The sequence below is a fragment of the Malurus melanocephalus genome, unplaced genomic scaffold, assembly GCF_030028575.1.
Source record: "Malurus melanocephalus ecotype Western Australia unplaced genomic scaffold, MMel_1.1 scaffold_163, whole genome shotgun sequence".
Lineage (NCBI taxonomy): Eukaryota > Metazoa > Chordata > Aves > Passeriformes > Maluridae > Malurus > Malurus melanocephalus.
This window is the reverse complement of record NW_026623395.1, coordinates 1,129,437-1,150,896: the sequence shown is the minus strand read 5'-3', so window position 1 is coordinate 1,150,896 and position 21,460 is coordinate 1,129,437. Positions and strand designations below refer to the sequence as shown.

The window sequence follows — 21,460 nt, the reverse complement described above, 5'->3', positions numbered from 1 at the left end:
ATTTCAAAATAAATCCTTACGAATTGGAGTAGCACGTGTTTGTAACTCTTCTGAAGATCCTAGTTTAGGGTTTAAAACCATTTTAAAAGATGCCACAATGATTGTATTTTCTACCCCCAGACGCAGAGGAGGGAAAGCTGATAAATTACACTGCTTAAGCATTCAGTGCACTGACCTTTGACATAGGCAAGAGTCTTCTGGCTGCTTGCAGCTTTTTACTTGCAGAGACAAGGCAGTTTCTGTGCCTAGTGTGGGTTGAAGCTGATAAGCAGAGGTGAGTGAGAAGTGTCTCGGTGCAGGTGCAAGGCTGAAGGATGGATGCCTGGAAGAACCTGTGGGAGCTGAACAAGAGGGAGATGGAAGGTTGTGTGGTCACCATCAGGCAGCAGTGCCATGTTCATGAGAAAGTCWAGGACAGGAGAAGGTTCTGAGATGTGCCAGTGGGCAGCAAGGCACGCATTGGAGAGAGAAGTTGCCTTTCCTGTGGCAGTGAACCATGCCCATCCAGCAGTTAAGAAGTGAGGGACCCTTTCAGTAGGCAGACACTTGGAGAGTGCTTGTTGATACTCAGGGCATTACTCAGCACAGGGAAACCTAAGAGGCTGCAAGGATTGCATTCCATGGGAGTCAGCAATTGGGTAYAGGTTCCTCAAGTGGCAAAATGGGGGCAGAGGAGCTTTGTGGAAAGGGAGCAAGGAGAAGGAGGAATACATGTGTCCAGAAATYAGGGCAGAAGCAGGGGTAATAGGATGTTGCAAGCAGCACTGGGAGGAGAGGGCTAGGTAAAAGCTGGATTTGTTTGCAGAAGGACAGGCTGATGCCTRTGGGTGTTCAGTGAGGACAGGAGAGATGGATGTCTGTGGCATGGAGGAGGAACAGTGTGCCAGAAAAGCTGCTGCGGGTTAAGCTGTGCCCCCTCAGGGCAGTGTCTGTGAAAGGCCTGGGGCAGCCCCGGTTGCTGCTGTGCTTGTGAGCCTTGCCAGGCCCGGGCAGCATCGAGCTGGCAGCGTGGTGTGAAGGCTGGGGCTCCTTTCAGGCTGCCAATGGGGTGGACACTGCAGCTGCTGACCCTGCAGGTTTRGGGGAAGGGATGGTGCTGTCTGAGYGCTGGCTGTCTCAGGGCTCGGCAGGGCAGGGGRTCTGGTCTGCTTCCTCACGATAAAGCCGTGCAATAGGTTGGGTGGGACTGGCTTGTGGCACTGCAAACCAGATGACATCCCCCTGGCTACCAAATGAATAGGGAAATAAAGAGGTACAACCAGGAGCAGCAAATCCTCTCTGGTAATAGARCATAACTAGGATGGCTGTGGGTCATGAAAATGGTGAAGGAAACAATGGGGAAAAAAAAACCCAAGAAGAAACACAATTTTTATCAGCGGGCTTAAATATGCTGTCTGGGCTCCTGCAGCAGCACTGGGAAAGGTGTGGTGGGAAGGCCTTGCTGCTGACCCTGGAAGCTGTTCAGCTGGATTCAGCTGAGCTCTGAGCTGGGTACAGTAAACACGGATCTATGCAGACTTGTACATTTATGGGTGTGTATGACATGTAAGCAGAGTGTAGAACTCTTCCTATTTTCTCACATGAATATTGTTTTGCTTTGCCATCAGCTGTCTGTAAGGCACCATTTCCCAAGGGAAAGACAGCAGAGGACCAGCTTTGTGCCCTGTGGCAGGCWGTGATGCACAGCAAGGTGCCGCCTTCCTCCTCCTCAGCTTGTTGTCTCTGTGGGCAGGGACAGAAAATGATTTTGTGCACGTTTTATAGGYGCACCTAATTTCCCTATTGTTTTTTAAGTGCTGCTGAGGAGTGTCACCCCCTTAGTTTCACAAGGCATCCTTTCTTGGAGCCGCATGGGGTAAAGGCTGGAGGAAAATCCCAGTGTCTCRTAGCTGGCTTTACAGCACCTCCAGTTCAGACCCTTAAGTAATGATGTTGTGATGGGGGTTCTGCTGACTGTGGCTGAAAATAACAACAGATCTCTTAGCTATCTATAGACTGGATTCTGAAGCAATCAAAGGTTGATTTGTTTTTTCATAATTAGTTTTAAACCCAGCAGTTTTCATTGTGGAATATGTGAATTGTTTCAATGGATGATTTGCTGCTTAGCCACAAACTTGCTTGTCTGGTCACTGTTTCCATCTTTCTGCTTTCAGTGGGCAATCCTGAGATGAAATTTCTACTGAAACAGTCTCTTTCATGATGCTCTGTTGAGAGCATATATTGTTAGTAATTAATATAGGATGCAGCTCCTCTGAAGCCATATTATCTTCCCACATCCTGCACAGAGGGCATCACATCCTTGGAGCAGAATCTCCTGCCTAAATGTAACAATATGCACTGATTTTAATTCAGAGCAGTGCTGAGAGAACCAGGGTGAGAGCTGTGTAAAAGCATTTTCTTTGTCTTCTCTCAGAGTTCATTACAGTAACTTGTGGCAATATACTGAATTTAAATAAATGTTAAAAAAAAAAAAAAAAAGAAACACAACCCAGGAACTTAAATGACTGTCTTGTTGGAATAGAGCACCTGGCAGTGTGTGGTTGTTTTAAGTTCTTCCCAGTTATTTTAAGAATAGTGGAAAAAGCCTTTAGCACTGAATACAGTCTGATTTCTTTAGAGAGCTGAAAGAGATGTTTATAGACCTAAATTTCAGACGTAGGTATTCTGATGTCTGCCGGCTAATTATTTCTTGGCAGTTCATTACAATGGGCTACATTTGAAATTTGGACATTTCATTAGCAGCCTTATCTTCCTTTTTTGTTCAGCTGTTTGTATAGTTGGCATTATTTATACTTATAAAATGATCATAGTATCAGAAATGGTGAAGGGATTAAATTTTTATGCTCTATGAACTATTTTAATTGCATTTATTTTAGTAACAAGTGTTGAAGTAATGCATTTGACACATTTTAACCTGCATTAACTTCAAACCACTACGATATTCAGCACAGTGATGTATCATTGCTCCTTCTTCTGTCTGACGGAAAACTGGTCTGATTTATTCTCACTGGTGAGTGGAAGCAGGTGGAGTAGGTTACAGAGAGGATGAAGTAGGTGCAGCTCACCCTTCTTGTTTCACTCTTTCATTGGCTTGCTGAGCTTTTGCTTCCTGATTTTGCTGAGRAGGGTGGTTTGCCTGGGATTTAGGAGGAATCTGCCTTCAAATTGAGAGAGGCAATATTTACCRATTGGTGAATACCTGCTTTGTTTACTTTTTGAGGCCTGAGAGTTGGAYGCTTTCCTACATTTTCAGTGGACGCTGCTCTATTTTTATACTTCAGTAAAATAACAATACTTCATATGCTTATAGGATGCAATTATGGTCTCCGTGACTTTTATATGGAATAAAAATATATCTGCATTTGAATCCTGAAGACCTAATTTGTCTTGTATTAAATGTTTTGCAATTGTTTGCCTGTGTTTGCTGGGCTCGAGTGCCTGGTGTCTGGGGCATGACCCTGGAYTGTCCCGGGGGAGGGAGCAGTGCAGGCAGGGACAGAGCCCCTAGGTGGCATCAGAAGCCTCCTGATTTTTGGCTGCTGCTCGTCCGAGGGTGAGAGGTGTGGATGGAGGGGAGCACTGGCCCCGGGGTGCAGGGCTGTGCTTTCCGTTCGCAGTGCCCTGTGCTGGAGCCTTTACACCAGTAGCTGAGCAGTGTGGATAGTCGTCATTTTGCTAATTCAAACATGTTCAACCTTGTGCAGCTCTGCTTTCTAAATATTTAATTTAAATGCTTTTACAGCCATTTTGCTTCTTTATCATCGTGAGCCAAGCCAGACAATGTAACATGGCATATGTTAAGATGTTAATTGAGTAGCAGCACACATAGGCAGCTGTTTCATAATTTTCTCCTTAGATGATCCTTGGCTACAGTTTAACATTTCTTTGTGCTTCTGAGTGGAAGGTTATATCAAGATATATTTAGAGCTGTTAGTCTAAGAAAGAGAAGCATTAATTCAGTAAGATTAAGAATTAAGGGCTGATTCCTGCAGGCACTGCTGGGACACAGTGCTTGTCGTGGTAAGGATGTGATAATAGTACCTTTCTGATAGTACCACTTACTGTAATGGGGTTGGTAATCCTTTTATTGAGTGGTTCCTCACAGCATGCAGAGTAAATAGAGATTTTTTTTTTCCAAATGTCACCTGATGTCATGAGAGTTGTAGAATTCAGATTGAATCTTTCGAAAAGGATATGCAGTCAGTTTAATAATGACCCTCTCTATTTTAACATGGCTTTCAGAAAGATGAGTTTGCCAGATCTGTCACTGTGGGTGTTTTGTGGTGGAGTCTGACTTGCTTCCCTTGGGATATTAAGTGGGCTTTTGCAAGAGGCAAAGAGGTGCCAGGACACTGCACGGAGAGAGTTCCTGGTGCTGTTCACACCCCAATACCTCCTGTGCCTGGTGAGACACATGACTGGCAGTGCTGCTCATGTAGTGCTGCTCCCAACAGGAGCAGCCTTCCAGACTGCCCCCTAAACCCTGTTGCTTAGGAGTGACAAACAACCTATGGTGATGGGATGGGGGAACAACTTGATGCAGTGGGAAATGGAGGCTTTTCAGATATCAGTAATTTCTGAAAGGCCATGTGGCCAAGACAATTCTTCTTTGGCAAACAGCTCTAACTGCTCTCTTGGGTATCCTCTTGTGGAAGGCTTGTTTTCAGATGTGAGTAAAATACCAGGGCAGCAGCAGTGTCACCATGCACTGTCAGGGTTGTGTGTTCTATGCGTGAGCTGCTTGGAGGTTTCCTGTGACCTGAACAGTTCCTGGTGGGTTTTTTGCTTTTGTTTTGTTTGTTTCTCCTTTTTTTTTTGTTTTTTTTTTTTTTTTTTTTTTTTTTTTTTTTTTTTTTTTTTTTTTATAGCTTTGTAAACCTCTCAGGGGGCCGAGGGTGATTTGCAGTCTGAGGTGATAACTAGGTAACTGTGCCCATGGTAAGTAACTACACAATGGGCTCTTCCATTTTAGTTGCAACTTTTTGCTATAAGTCTTGCATGTTGAGTAATAATGTGACTTAATACACCTGTACGGGAAACTGAGAACCCTGCAGAGGGGAGCCCTTGCTGTCTGGTTCGGAGTTTTGCCCTGTCTTCTTGATGTATGGCTCAGCTACCAGCAGTGGTGGAAAGTAGCTTCTTTTTATCAATTGCATATGGTTTGGTAGAAACAATGTTTTCTCTAGGCTGTCCAAAAGGAGTAAAACACATGAAACGTGACTCTACAGAGGCTGTTTTCAGGAGGATCTCTTAGTTCATGCAARTATGTGCAGTCTTGGGCCCAAGGGGATAAAGATTGCTAGGTAGCAATTTCACTGAATGCACCAAATGTCTAATAAAAAAAGCACTCTGGGCTTCCCACATTTGACCAACTAGTCATGCCATTACTAAATTTTGCAAAATAAATTGTAGCTCCRTTTGTCTCCTGAGTTTGGTTGAACTGGATCTGTTGTTCTTGACATCTTCCTCCACTGCTCATACCTGAATGGTGAGAGCCAGTTCCTGTGTGACTTTTGGGGCACCTGTGAGGTGTCCCATAACTGAGCAGAAGGGCGGTGTCCTGGAAGTGCTGCTGTCCTGCTTTGGCTGGGGGCTCAATGCTCTGCACTGGAAAGCTGCTAAGGGTTAGCTTCAGTGCTGTGCAGGCTTTGGGAAGGYTCAGGGTTAACTGGGCACTAGCTAATAAAGTCAAGGGCTTGCCTTTACTTCTCCTAACCACCTCCCTTTTTCTGGTCTGCTAGACAYAAGCCTGCTCTTATCCCTTGTGGTTATATGGCTTCTACTGTTCGTAACACTAAGGAGGTGCTCTGTGTGCTCAGAGCAACTGAATTCCACCACTTTTGGTAATACAGTATTGCTCAGTGCAATTCAGCTGCCTATTCCTGAAAGTAAAGTATTGCTTAATTAGAAGAAGGTTGGCAGCATCTGGTTTTATGCCAGTTGGAAAAAAAAAATTGGATATTCTTGTCTTATCATCCTGCCTTTTTCCCTTCTCTCTCCCTCAGTGCAAAGTAAACTCAGCTGCTCACCTGGGAAGAGAGCACACTCCTCATTCTGCCCATGCCAAGTCAGGGCTGTTCTGAGTAGAAATGCATAAATAGGTCAGGGAAAACAGAAAAGCACACTTTGGCAGAAGATACAAAAGCAGTTTGAGGAAATACTTTCATCTGATTTCTCCCTGTCTCATTCTCCCAAAGATAATTTCAGGAGTTTGTCTTTGGCATTTTGAAGCTTCAATCCCTACAGCCTTCAAAAGTTACCTTGAARAATCCTTCAAAGGTCTTGGCCCTAAGAGTCAAAAGCTCAGACTTAAGGTTGGCTGGAGGCTTTCCTGTATGGCTTTTTGCTGCAGACCTAAAGCAGCCAACACGTATTTGCTGGGAAGTTGTGGGACTGGGGTTCTTCATGAAACAGAGCCGCTTTTGCAGGGAGTTGCCCTGCACTGCATTTCCAAGCACAGCCTAAGAAACCTCCTTTTCTCTGCTGTTTTATTGAATAGTAGAAGCTGGGTGCATGTTTTTGAGTGGCTGATGGGTAGGTGGCCACAGGTGACCTGGTTGATCCTCACTGGTRGTATTTGGAGCAGAGTTGGCATTTTTGAGGAGCTTTGCTGTAGGCTGTATAACAGGGTCCCTCTTGAGTCACTCAGTGTGCCTTAACTTTGAAATAGTCAATAGGATGGTACTCACTGAATAAATGTCTCATTGTTGGTTGTGATAGTGTCTCTGATTTTTGGTTGGAGGGGAGCACTTATGAAGTTTTGATATAAAATTTTATGCTTCAAGGTTCTTGTGTTGGGTCATTGGGCACAAGTTGGTAAATCCAAGGCAGCTGTAAAAGCAGCCACCTTTGTTATCGCTCGCAAGAGAAAGKTACCCCCAGAATCAGAAATACTGTCCGGGATAAAACTGCATGAAGTAGCCTGAATTAAGTTTTGGATCAAGTAAGTGAACTAGTTTAACTTCAGGGAGATTATCATCATGAAGAGCAGCAAAAGAGAGAGTAACATAAGCTGTGCTTCTAGTTGGGGGTGAATCAAAATGAGCCCCTAGGAGCAGCGCCAGGAGGAGCAATGCTATCTGTGGGCTTAAGGTGCAGTTTCTGAGTTTCCAATGGACTCAGATTGCTGATAGATTCAAATGGTTACTTTCATTAGAAAGAACATTGTTCCTGCTGCTCTCCTGCATCACTCCTGAGCTTGCAGCAAAGCGTGTGGGTAATGGCCTCCAGATGTTAGAAATGGCACTGTGAGGGCMTGATTCAGCCTGGTTGTTGGGATTGCTGGTTGCAGGCACTGTAATTGCAGTGGTAATTGGGTAGTGGATGCATTTGACAGAGACAGAAGCAGACTTACTTATTTGTAAATGGAACTTGGGCTTTCAAAGCATGTGTGTCCTGTTAGTGAAGAAGAAGCARGGCAAATTAAACAAAGGTGGGAGGTGAGACTGGGATGGCTGTCCCTTTGCCACCTTTGTCACTTGTCCTTTTACCTCCTGATGCAATGGCCATGTGTCCCTTAGTGTCACCAAATGGAGTGTTTCTGTGCAGTACTCAGGACCATGGCAAGGTCACTGTCCCAGTACCATCCCAGTCAAAGGGCTCATTCCTCAGGGTTGCCACTGCTTGGCTTTGATGTGGATCAGTTCCACTGGAAGGGAAATAAGCATTTTTGTCATCAGGCATAAGCTTAATAGAATGAGGCAACATTAACCTTTGCTCTGCTTTGGAAGAAAGAAACCTCAGTTTACCACCAGCAAATTTTAATTGTGTCCTCCCAGTGTATTGGAGAGCATGGAGCAGGAGATGGAAAAWATTGCTTTTTTAATACAGATCATGCTTATGCCTGCTGAAGCTGTGGGACCTTTGCCTTTTAAAATGTCACAACATCTGCTTGCAGATTGGAGGACATGAACTTGACTGTCCTTTTTGTGCCACCAGTTGACGAAAAGGAAACATAGCGAAGCTGTATTTACTGGCCCTATTATTGCTCCTCTGCTGCAGCCTCTCAACACTGTTGATCGGTGCTGTAGGAGCAGAGGTCACAACTGAAAGAGTCTGAACCAAAATTGAGAGTTTACATTTCCTGACTCAGACTGATATTTGGAGATAAAAGGACAGCTTTAGGGATCTCTTGCCCAGCTGCCTCCTGGCAACTTGCCTCTTTCTCTTTGCAAGAAGAAAATGTTAATGCAAATGGGCATGCTGATGCTCAGTTTGGCAGAAGGGAAGCTGTGCTGGCTGGAGTGTAGACTCCTGAAAAACCCAGTGCATGGGGTTGTCTGCGAGTGTGTAGAGGCCCTATTTGTGCTGTTTGCYATGTCTGTACCCTGCATCCCCTTGCCCTTTATGCACCCTTTCTGCATCAGCTGTCATGTGAAGCCATTGAAGAGGTTTAGGTACAAGAATGGCTACATATGCCTGATTCCTGTTGCTTTGTAGGAGAGGTTGTTGATCTGTAGCAGCACAGGGACTGTGAGACCTTGCCAAGGGTTGGAGGCAGTGGAGAGGTGGAGTGTCAGGTGGAGAAGTGCTGCTGGAGCACCTRTGTCTCCATGAATTTGCTCAGCTTCGGGCCAGGCACCCTGGCAATGTTCAGCAGCRCAGGTTCCCATGCTTGGTGCCCTTTGACTTTTCCGATAAGATGGTTGTTTCTGATGAGTGAGGTGATATTTAGGTTCCCTTCTTCAGTTGTTACAGTATACGTGAGTGTCTTTCCCAAGGCAAGGAAAAGCTTCCATTTTACCATCTTTAGCATTCCTGTCCTTAAAAATCCCCAGCAGCTCTGCTTTACTGTCTCCTTGGTGTTCCTGAGTGTCTACCTACCTGATGGATTCTCCTACACAGGCAGCTGAAGTGGATGTTTGCTGATGGATCTACTTCAGTGAACTTGTCAAATATTCTTACCTGTAGAAATATTTTACTGTATTCTGTCACTATAACATGAGGAGTTCTTGTATGTATCAGGGACATCAGTGTTAGCAGCCTCAACAAAACAGATTTTATTTCAAAATGGTAGTGGTGTAAGAAGCAGGACAACCAAACTCCTGCCTCTTTGTGCATCTGATGCAACAGTAGATGTTGGTTCCTATCACCACCAGACCCTAGAGCMGTTTGTTTTGCTTCTTTCTTACTTATGGTTTTAGTAGATCCATCAGCTGCCTCACTTGGTCTAGCTTCATATGTGATAGCATCAATACAAAAGTAACATAACTTCTRTCAGGTGTTTGGTTGTGTGAGGAGGTTGATTTATGTTTTATTTTGCCAGGAAAAGAAGTGCTCTCTGAACTCGAAAAAATGTTTGTTTGATGCTTGTTCAGTAGGTGATCCGGGTGGGGTCTCCTGTATGGGAAACCTCCTGCTCCTCTTCAGGGCAATGATGAAATGCCTTCAGCTAAGGCTGTCAGACCAAGCATGTGAAGCACAGCCCCCTTACAAAACACAAAAGCTGCCCATGGCTGTGTGTATAGGAAGTATAATAAGTTCCATGTGGTTTGCCTGCCTTGGTACATGCACTGAGGTCATTCCTGGCATATTACAGTTGAGTCCCCACTCAGTGTCATCTTCATAAGCCAACTGGGAGGTAGAGAAGCTAACTTGGAAAACTCCAAAGTTGCCAGTGGAATGACAGTTGTGTGCCTTGTAGCAGCTCTTTGGAAAGCTGGAAATAAATGCCTTGAAGTGGTAGGATTTACTGAAGCYTGGGGAGAGGGGGATGCTAATTGTGTTTACAGATAAGCAAGTCAAATGCATTTGAATTGTGTCAGAGCTACAATAAAAGTAGTGACATCCATCCTGGCTGCATTGCAACTTGGGATAATAGCTCCCAAGTGGTATTTCGTTAAAAAAATACAGTTCTTATGTAAAAGAACAGAGCAACAAGAATTCTAACAAGCAGTTAAATTTGGGTGATTCTCTACATAAAAATAGCTGACTGAGTATTATTCCATAGACAAGAAGAATCTTTAGAAGAGAGAAAGCTGGAGTGCAATGATAGAAATTCTAATATGTAATGGTTYTGTCATTGATTTTAGACTAATTAAATATTTCTCTCTTTCTTCCCTCACTTCTAGCAAAACTGTACAATCTAAAGTGGACTACATTTTGGTAAGTACAACTTCAGAATGCTTTTCAATATTTAATGAGCTGCAAGACCAAAATAGATGGCTCTGGAGACTGACAGCTATTATGAACCCYTTCCTTAGCAATACTTCAAGGTACTACCACTAAATGTGATCAAAATTAGTTACCATCTCAGATACCTTCCCAGAAATGTGCAACCCTACAGSTCCTGTTAGTTCTGCTGTGCTGCTTAGGGCAGAGAGATCATTTTTTAAAGAGGGAAAGGCACTTAAATTGCAAAAACATCATCTTCRTTTGTGCATTAAAATAACAGAATCCTAGGCAGTGATAAGAGATTATTTTTGGGAACCTCTAGTTCAGAAAGAGATTTTATTTAATAGTGAGCAGGTTGTGAGTTTCTTTAAATCAGAGTTAACTTAAGAATTCATAAATCTTAGGACTGGAAGGGACTGYTTATCCTGACTCTCTACCTTCAGCWCTTCATCCAGAAGTACTGTGGATAAGAAAAGAATGGCGTAGGTAACCGTCTGGATACTATCAAATAGTATGGCTGAGCTGACTAAGAATACTCATTAAAGTCTCATTTTCAAGGGTTAATTCAGATGGTACTGAATTCTCTTGCATTACAGTGTCTTAATTTATTGTTGTATAAGGTTTAAATATGTATTGTGTTGCAAACAAACCTTGGACCCCCTTTAACCTCTGTTCCAAAGTTCTTGGATGCACCCAGTGGAAATAAGAATGCAGAGTGTCATATTTGTCCACTTTATTCCTCACTGACATTTGTGAACACAAAGCAGGTGCYCTAAGATCTCAACTGTTTTGTATGKGAGTCTTCAGTGGTAAAAGGACAGATTGTAAAWCTGCACTTGTAAAACTCTTTAACACCAGGTATTTCTATAGAARATGAATGGGAGTTGGGGTAGGTGTTTCTAAGTAGCATTGGAGAGGGAGTAAATAAGTAGGAGGTTAACCAGTCATCTGCTTTTGGCAATCTGTTTTAAGAAAATGGAATTACACTAGGACTATTTTTGCATTAAATTCTGCAGATTTAGGGACTTTGTGTACTGAGATAGGGATTATCAGTTTATATGAGGTAATTGGGTAGGTCTCATCCATTGGATTGACAAAGAAGTCTTGGACACAGAGCAGTCTCCATGGCTTGACTTGGAACAGCAGCAGTGTCCTGATGGTCTAATTTTCTGTTCCAGATGCCTCCTTGTCTGTCCTGCTGATGAGTTCAGAGGAGTCAACAGTGTCAACAGTGGAAAAGCCACTCTAGGTTAGCAAAGGTAGATCTAATGCTGTTCAGGTAGTTTAAAAAAGAAAAATCCAAGATCAGAATAGTTTGAGGAAATCAAAATTTAGCTGAATTCTGGCAAAATGGTGTCTGTGTTTTTAGGTGTTTCGGAAAGCTGTGAGCTGCAAGACAGAATCTAAAAGCATGTTGAAGGCTGTGTAGCTCTGAACCCCTCCTTTGGTAGCAGCAGTCATAGACCCAGTGTGCAGAGCCACACACAAATACTCACAGACTGCTGAGTTCAACACAGCTCAGSAAGAAGGAGAGAACCAGGAAGAAACAGAGCTGATGGCAGTGGTCTGTTGTGGAGGTCACTCATAGCAGAGGGCTGTGGAAAGCTCCCAGTGTAAGAGCACTGAGACTGCAACTGCTCGTGCAAGAGTCCAGAGTTATCTGCCTTTAATTTGTGACACTGCACCACTCACATTCCGACATACTGTCAGTTTCTGGGAGATCATAAGAAAATCATTGTATACTGTGCAATCCAAAAAAGATAATTAGCAAGAATTGTGGTGTAAACAGTCATTAAAAATTCATTATAACATCTTTTTAACTGTAGTAAACACGTCTAGCAGTAGATTCTCTTATGACTTCACTTGTTATATTTGTAGCCACATMCTAAGTGAACTTTTGAACCCGATTTTTAAAATGGTTTGTTCCATATAATTGCTCAGCGTGAAGGCCAAGGTTTCTTTCCTTAGTGCACTGAAAAGAGGTTGATGCTGGTGAATGAATGCTGGGTCGATGGTCATGGTGGCCAGAGCTGCTGCTGCTGTGAGGTGTTGAGTTGGGGCAGTGAAGGTGCCACTCCTCTGTTGGGCCCTACAGGACACAGGCAGAAGCTCTGTGAAGCCTTGGCAGCAGTGCTCGGGCACTGAACAAGGCTGCCATATGTTTTTATGGCTTGTTTGGAATGTTTAGCACCTGAAATATGTTCCHACTTCTGCTCAGATAAAGCATATCAAATGTATTTAGTAGCTGCTTTCTAGAATGAAAGGGTTTTTTCAGTAAGAGTTATTTTCTATCTTGGTGATATTTCCAACAAACCATTTGACCTAGAGTAGCTTACTTAACCTTTGCGTTTTGCATCTCTATTCATAGAGTGGGGAGATGATTGCTTGACTGCATTGCTATTTTTAGTTCTGTTTTTTAAATAATAAATGTTTGTTCTGCTGAAGTGTGACAAATTTTAGGGCCTTTCTTGCCAGTAGGTACAGGTTACATTGCCATTGGCACTGCCTTTTTTAYTTTGATTAGAGTATAGTTGTCTATAAATACTCAAAACATGGAAAGGAATACTGAGAGCACTCTGAGCTCTCTAAAACAATAGTCTTGCATRAAGTTTGCAGAGTGCCCACTGGCCTTATCCAAACTCGAGGACAGAAATAACCATCAATTTTGCTTTCATTATGGAAATTTGAAATAGTTCAAATTTAAATGACATTTGCATTACAGAATTTGCAGTTCTTCTTATTGTTCCTCAGTATATTCTTCCTCTATCTTATTTAAAGTTTGGCCTGACTAGGTAAACAATTCAGAAAAAGGACTTTTTTTTTTTTGTGTGTGTGGAGTTTTTCTGTGGTAATCCTTTTAGACAACTTTAGCATAAAGCTAATGTTTGTGACCTGACAGTAGATCAGCAGAGAAAACCAGAAGGAGAGAACCAATCTACCAGGGTCAGAAAACCTGAAAGATACTCTTTGATGTTAGGGACTGATGTTCAAATCTCTAGGTTCTCTGGTTCAAGCAGAAACATGAATAAACTCTGTTTCCTATAACACAGATTAAGTCCTTAACCTCATTCTMTGCTCAATAGATCTTTGTCTCTTTGTGCTACAGAAACTTGCGGTGGCAACTTAGTGTCTCCCAGAATGCAAACAGACACCAAAACCTGCTATTTTCATTCTAAAAAACCTTACCCCACAACATCTTGGTCATCCTGGTTTATTTCACAGGTGTTTATTTTGCTCAATCAAAATGCCTTTTAGAACAAAAAAAGAAAGTTGCATCTGTTTTTATGTAAATTTTGTTCTGTGTCTGTCTTAGGCAGCAAAAAGCCAGATTCATTTGGAGCAGATCTGTGTGGCCAGTGATTTCTGGTTTAATTTGTTTGCTGCTTATTTTGTGCATTTCTGTAGTTACCTATCTATATTTGGTAGCTGTCAAAACAGAAATAGCAGAGATTTCTGTTGATTCATATGTTACTGAAAGTCTTTCCTTAGCCGTGACTTGAGGGTCCTAATTCTTTGTCCTTAGTTTTTTGTCTCAGAATTTAAGATAACTGAGGTATTTTGAGTATTTGATAGATTTTTGGCTAAATTGAAGCCAAGTTGTGAAAATCTGTATGAACACTGCCTCCTCCCCATCTTCATTGAATCTTCCTTTGTTTTCTATGGTTCCAGTTGCAGGAGATAAAGGTAACAGGTAAAGAGCAAGAGTACCAGAGGCGATGCTTTGTGCTGGCTTCACACCTCAGTCCTGCAAGCAGTTTAGMATGCTTATGCATTTTTCCTATGCAACTTCAAGAAATATAGTTTATAAATAGCCTTTGGAGAATTAGACCATCTTCATCTGATGTGATGGAACCAGTCAATCAAGGTCAGGATACTTCAAGCAGGATTTTTACTTAGATCCTTTTAAGTAGCAGAAAAGGATTCCCCAGACATTGCAGAGGCTCTGTGGTTTTTAGAACAACAGTAGTGTGAGATTTAACGGGCTGCACAAAGGGGAGTTTGTCCAAGATGGTGCCAGCATCACATTCTTCCTTTTGATGCCATGACTCTCTTCCACTCTAATGACCTATTTTTTTCCACACTATTGACCTATTTGGGGATAGGGGTGGGAATTTGTCGCATATTTTGTGTTCTTGTTTCTTTTTATTTATTTCTAAATAYGTCTAACCTAGCCCAAAGGAAAACTCAGAATGACTGAACCTTTTTCTTCTTGGTCAGTTAGTAGGCCAGCTGAATTGTTCATCCAATTCCCCAAATTCCGTAATTCTGACAGCATTAAAAATTTCAAAGTTTTTATGCTTTGAACAWTTGCAGTAACACTACCTGTAGCTATTGCTGTATTCACCAGTCCKTTAGCATTGAGAGCTGGTGGATGTCAGCTGAGATTGAAGAAGAGACTGTACGTACCAAGACTGTAACCAAGTTTTGAGGGTTTCAGAAGTGCGTAGAGAAAACGGCCTAAAGAAAACAATGCTTAATGAATTTTTGAACTAACTGAAATGCAGTCTTTCCTGAATCTATTTGCACTGACTATCACACTCCATCTCGTTGCTATCACTTCTTCAGTTTTAAGATGATTTTCTCTAAATAGATTCAGTCTCATCTAATAAGCTTAGGTTTATCTAATTATCACCCAGGTAGGATTACCTCTGTGAACTGCCTGTGACTTCTTTTAACTCTCCTGAGGAGCTCCTGCCTTTCCAGGGCTTCCCTGCAGTTGTTGCTGGAAGCTGAAGGAGTTGTGAAGAAGGTGCTGCCTTAGGGTGAGGCATGGAGAGGAGTGGAGTTTGAGTGCAGACAGTGAGATAACATCACTGTCCAGCTGCCTCTGCTAAGGATGTGAGTAAGCCATAATCCTCAGATGCAGGGGTGCAGTTTTGCTCGTGGAAGGGTTGCCAGCTCACTTGCTTCMTTTGGAAAAGGTTCTGCTACCATAATCCCAGTCTGATTTTTTCCTTTGTCGCTGGGATTTTTTTGTTGTTTTGTTTTTCTTTAATTAGGGGGGTTGCCAAGTGGCACGTGTAGAGCGGAGTGCCTCAGATAGGAYCCTTCCACACAGCCCCTTCCTCCTACCGTGACACAGAAATGGCTTCAACTGCTGTGGGCCCTGGGACTACCACAGTGTATTTTGATGRAAGGTTTAGTATTTCTTCTAAAACTTCACCTTCTGTGTTGCACTCAGGCACACTAAATTTGGAAGTGAGAACTTGGCTTCTGCTTCAGTGTCAGAGTCRTGGGGAGAAGAGGTGGAGGATTTATATTGCCTGGGATGCTTTTGTGTCATGGATTAGTGGTTACCAGGCCTGGTAATCCCACCCAGGCAGTGCCTTTTGGTGTGCTGCTTGGGCTTTTACCATGTCAAACAAAAAGAGCTAAGTTCCTTGGACAAGAAGATGTCTAATAATGAAGTACAAATTTTCTTGTTCAACTTCTGTCTTCTCAAAAATGATTAATTTTCYGTAAATTGTTTTTTTGGAGAACATTGACTTTGCAGTAATGGGTTTGTTAAAGGAAAACCCATCAGTTTAAATGCTGTGATTCATACAGGAAAGGAAGAACAGAGGATTTGACAAAATGCACCCATTATTAAGAAATACCTCTCTGGATACCTGGTGGTCTGACCACCACTGCTGTGTAAGCCACACAGAAATTGATGTCAGTAAATTTCAGGAGTTTGTCAGAGGAAAAAAACACTAACCAAATGTTGTGGTTTGCTGCAGCTATAAAAGCAACAAATCCAGAGTCTGTTACCTGYGTGCTACTGGAAGTGTTTCTCTTGGCTCTGGGAAGGTCTGTCGCATCGCTGGTGGCCCCATTCTTYCAGCAGTGTTGTGGAGGGGTTTGCTGGCCGGGATTATTGAGACTCCAGGCTCTCCCAGTACCCTTCCTGGTTAGCATGTCCTCACCTGGGTCTGGGGTCAGGGAGGAGGAGGGATCTCCCCTTTCTGATGTTGCTGTCAGTTCTGTGCCAGCTACATTGGTCGGGACATGACTGGCTCTGGTAGGGAGCCCCAGTTTGAAGCAAAGTTTAGGTTTTTAGTTTCCACAGTCTCCATTCTGCTCACTGCTGAAGTGAGCCAGGTCTCACTGCATGGTGGTCCCTCCTATTTGCTCTTCCTTATGGAAAATGTTGCATTGGCAGTACGACACCTGTAAAGATAAAGAGAGTTAGCAGTAATCCAGAAGGTGCATTCAGATTTCACAAAGGATCATGTGAGCCTCCAGCTCTGTACTGATGATGCTCCACCTCAGGCACTGCTTTCTGTAGCATCTTCCTGAAGGAAACCCCCTWTGCTCCTTGGTGCATGAGTTTCTTTGCGCTGCTGCTGAGCAGGCCCTGAGCACATTACCACAACTGATTTTCCTATTATTTCTAAGTCAGTGTAGCTGGTGTCAGGTGATCAAAAACTGGTCTCTGTGTAGCAATCACTGGCTGCATGCACCAGGTAAAACTCCGCCTCGTGTCTGATCTTCAGCTGATGTCCTCTGGAGGAGTCTGGCATCAGTGGGATGGATGTTAACTGAAGGGCTTGTGTGCAGTAACACTTTCAATTTCCAAAGGGAAAAAAATACATATGTATATAGATAGGTTTCACAATCACTTCATTTAAGTYTGTGACACTTAACTGTTAGTAWATATAGTCRATGGCAGGATGAGGTCTGGCATTCTGTGTTGTTACAGCATAGCTGGTTGTGGTGCTGGATTCTCAGAGGTACTTCATGTGTGCTCTGGCAAGACCCAAGTTTTCATGTCACATGTCTGGTTACAGAAGTGATCTGTTGTTGACCTTTATCCAGATTCTGCTTTTATGGCAYGTGAATTTTGTAATTGTAACAAGTACTTTCTGGTGTGTGATGATGTGCAGATAAAATAGGAAATCACATTTCTAGTCACATAGTGCTCACAGTGATGTTCTTTCACATTAGAAAATATATTCTTGTTTGAAATGGTATTATTTAGGAATGCACTGTCACATGACAGTTTTTAGCTGTCAAGCTCAACTATTCTTATTTGCTTTTTCCCCTCCCCACCTTTTCTTTTTTTCAAACCAAAACTCCTTTGTTATCTAGCAAGAAGTTGAGAAGTTTACAGACCTAGAGAAACTCTACCTCTACCTTCAGCTGCCTTCGGGTCCCAACAATGGAGACAAAAGGTAAGTATGTGAGTGTAAAGGCGAGCAGCTAGTACTTGCTTTACTTCCTGTGGTGCTTAACTGCTGAGGAATCATTCACATGATGTTGGTAACAGAAGCAGCCATTATTAAATATTAAGTATTCTTGTTTTCCTGAAGATTGGGTGTTGGTTTGTTGGTTGGTTTTTTTTTTTTTTTTAAACTTGAGAATCTTTTATGTATGAAAAGCTTGTAATTGTAAATCTCCTAAAATTCAAAAGTCATCACAGAAAGTGTTTTACAGTCTAGGTGTTATTGTCCTTCACTGTTCATATGTGAAATCATAAAATAGCAACATAAATGAGATGGTGGGTAAAAGAGAAAACTGCTGGTATTTCTGGTAACACTTGTTTGATCAAAGGAAAATCATCCTGCAGATCACAGTGTCACAAAATAAACATGTTTCCAGTAAGGTGGTTATGGGCAGGCAGGTGTCTATTGGAAGCACATAGAGTATTTCCTGGGAAAACTGRGTGTTTCCAAAGGACAACTGGCAAACAAGAGGTGGCCAGTATGGAATAGTAAATTTAAGAGAGGAAATAGAAGTTTTACCAGTCACTGTGTACTCACAGCTATGTATCAGTGAAGAACTGGAATGTGGAGTCTYTGTTAAATTGTGGATGAAAGAGGGCGAAACTGCTGCCCATGGCTCAAGGAAGAGTAAATGTGTGAGGTGCAGGCTCTGTTTATCTCTGTTTAGGCAGACAGTTAGAGAGTCCTGTAACTGAGGAGGAGCTGTAGGGCCATGTCTTCATCAGCACTGCTCGTTCTTTCCRCAGCGATCAGATCTCCATGTCCTCCAGCCGTGCCCAGCAGATGCACGCCTTCTCGTGGATAAGCAACACCCTGGAAGAGCACCCCGAGACATCCCTTCCCAAGCAGGAGGTTTATGATGAATACAAGTGAGTGCCATCCATATGACTTTAGCCAGTGCAGTGTTGTGTGACACTGACTCCGCAGGTTCCCCACTGCTGTGCAYGGACACGGCCTGATGGACTGTGCTGCTGTACCTGAGAATGCAGGAGCTACTCTGTGGCAAATTGTATTTGTTACTTCTGCCTCTGGAGGTAACACTGCAATCTTTAAATTGTGTATTACATGTTACAATTATTTCTTAACAAGTAAATTTCTTTATGAATGTTGGTTTTGTTTTGTGGGTAGAGCAGYGCAGATAAAAACCATCAGTTACAATYTTACAATACATGTTRGTCTGCTTGTTTACAAATRTGTGTGACTGCATTAACAASTGTGAGGGGTTGAATTGTTCCCTRTAGGTGCAGCTACTTGGCACACACRATCTGTCCCATTGCACCTTTCTTTCTAGAATAATGCATAAATATTGGACCTTCCTGCAGCAAACCTGATTTCTGCAGAYGCACAATATATCTGAATATGTATGAAACCAGTAACCAAGGCCACTGTGAGTCTGTGTTGTCAAGTCTCAAAGCTACCATGTCATGAGAAAGCGATTAGAAGCAAGGGAGAGGGAKCTGTCTGATGGAAGTTGGATTTGAATTCATTTACAGAACATACCCCATGGGGGAGGGGGGAAAGAARTAATCATCCTCAGCCCAGTTGCCTGAAAATGAATAACAGATTYATGATCTAGTATGAGTATTTCCATAATCTGAACGATTACAGTAATTTGCAGGGAGCTGAATCCCTTCACCTCCTAAGTGCCTACAGGATTCACCCCATAGTAATTGTTATTGCAGGATCGCCTTCTGCARATACCTCCTTTTAATTAACTCTCTCTGCTGAAGTGTTTTACTGTGATGGAGCTGAAGCACGATGGCATTGGCTTGCCTGGGGTTGATAAACACGCACACACCTATTTGTCAGCTCCTGCCAGGGATGGAGCGGTGACGCAGCCTGGCAGCGCAGCCAATGGCACCGACGTGCTCAAATGGCCAATCCCCGAGCAGCAGCCGCTCGCRCAGACACAGCAACAGCGGCAGCTGCTGTGCGGGAGAGAGATGGGAGCSTTATTCTTAAATATATTTCTTATTAAATAATTTATGGCCTGCTTCAGCAGCAAATCTGCTTGGCTTCCATGCTGTGCCAAGCTGCAGATGCCCGGAAATATCATCATCTACAGATTGTGGAGTGTGAAATTTGGATGGCTTTGTATGTAGCTGCATCAAGTATTTGTGTATTGTACTTTTTTCCCTAACAAAATAAGGGTGGTAAGCAAATAYTCAGGAAAATATCAAATGTTTGGAATCTGTTCTCCTTTGAAGGCTTCTGTTCTGTTTTTAAAACAGTCCRTTTCTTTGAATATTTTCATGAGCTATTCTTGCACACCAAAGGAGAASTAGTCTTGGAGTGGGATGTGGGGAACAGGCATGACTCTCATATGTGAGAGTTAGTTTTGATAAATCCTTTTTCTTTACCTAAGGGTGCTAGGACCTCTCAAAATTCAGTTCTATTATATTARCCAGTTACCATTTCTGTCTTCTGTGTGCGGAGATGGATGTTGCATGAGCTCACAGTGAGCAAGCTTATGCACTYTGCATGTATAAATAAAACGTGCAAGGCTTCAGAAGAATGCTGCATCATTCCTGCTGTAAATTTTGGTTAAAATAAATCTTGCAAAACTGCTGGCCTTCTGCATCTCCTTCCATATGTTGTTTTTCTATGAAGAGGGAAAGACAGAAGCTTGCACTCCCCACAAGTTCATAACTGGCAAGTGTTGATAGTGTTTTCAGTTCCCTCACACATCAGTAGCCTCTTCTCACTGGGCTTGTTCAATAGAGTGATTCTTCTTTCTGTTTTGTTACTCTTCAATTCAAGTGTGAMTGCATGTCTCTAACTGGATAAAAGTGAGTGGATTCATCTTTCTTTTGAAAGGGATAAAATAAATTAAAAATGCATCACAATATAAGGCAGTAGCACTTGGGAAGGCTGAGAGCTTGCAGCTGAATTTTAGAAAGGAGGTAGATGAGAGCTGATTCACCTCTTGTTGGTGCTGTGATGCTGCTTGCACAGACTGAAAACACTGAGCTGTAAGAAGCTGGGTTTCTGTTGGGTGCTCACAGTCCCTCTGCCATCTTCCTCTGGGAGTTATGTGGGAACACAGGCTGGAAAATATGGGAGCTCAAGGGGAGGGGCCCAGCATGTTATCAAGCCTGCAGTGAATTGATGCTGCTCCCTATCATTTGCTTTCAATGTTTTCTTGTAAGTCAATTTTACTTGGATATCTTGTACCTATTAGAAAACACCCTTCTGCACACAGCCATGTTTARATTTAGCTGAGTTTAGAGAATTAGGATTGCAAATCTAAATGCAGTCCTGCAGTACTTATGCAGGCAAAATCCCTATTTCCCCACAAAGTGATTTGTTGAGCCTTCAGTAAACACTTGAGTCCTCTTATCTTACTTCTGCTGCTGTGACACAAGGGAAGAAAGTCATTCATATTTAAGTTTGGTGTCCTGAAGATTCACTTGATACGCTTAATATGGATTAGGAGGTCTTTGAGTCATCCTGTATCTCTTTCCTTTAGTCTGTAAATCATTAATCCTTGCTGTACTGGATGCTGGGCCGCTTGGTGCCACCTGATGCATAGATTATATGCACAAAGTGTTAAGAATATTAACCAGCATGTTAGAAGAATATTCAGAAGCTAACACAGAAAAGGGCAGTAGGTATAGGTATACCATGTCTGTTGACCACATAGAGGACACGAGGTACATATTAATCTTGTTGGTTAGTGCTTACCCAATGTTTTCATATAAAATTCCCTGATAGGAATAGGATGGGACCTATTGTGTTGCCAAGTCTAGTCCCATGTCATAAGCAACTACCATATATTCCTTTGAAAGCAAATCAAGCTCCATATAGAGCAGTGTTTCCCAACTCTGCTGCTGCTCTTGGGAGTCTGACCTGATATTTCTCTAATGGGTTTCAGGCATCTGGTTTCCATCCTATTTGATTATTAGTTCTCATTTATGTGCCARCATTGTTTGTCAGCTTAATGAGAGCCTACCTCTTTCTGAGGTTCTTGACTCTAACCCATTTTTGGAGACCAGTTGTTTTGGGGATTGGATAAACCAATAACTCTGTTTTGTTTCATTCAGTAGGTGCTTTATCATTTTCTATTCACGCTGCTTTTTTCTCCCCAGGAAGCTCTGTAAGCTGGGCTGCATAACCTGACTGTCTTCATCAGCTTTTTGGTT

At 42.6% G+C, this 21,460-nt stretch overlaps 1 protein-coding gene across 1 annotated transcript in view; it reads left to right on the top strand.

Moving 5' to 3' along the window:
* Positions 1 to 21,460, top strand: part of RFX7 (regulatory factor X7) — a 49,410-nt gene that overhangs the window by 11,531 nt on the left and 16,419 nt on the right. Inside the window, exons 2-4 of the mRNA XM_057372101.1 lie at positions 10,071 to 10,104; positions 17,185 to 17,267; positions 18,065 to 18,187. Coding sequence (XP_057228084.1) covers positions 10,071 to 10,104; positions 17,185 to 17,267; positions 18,065 to 18,187 — 240 coding nt within the window. The remainder of the gene's footprint in view (positions 1 to 10,070; positions 10,105 to 17,184; positions 17,268 to 18,064; positions 18,188 to 21,460) is intronic.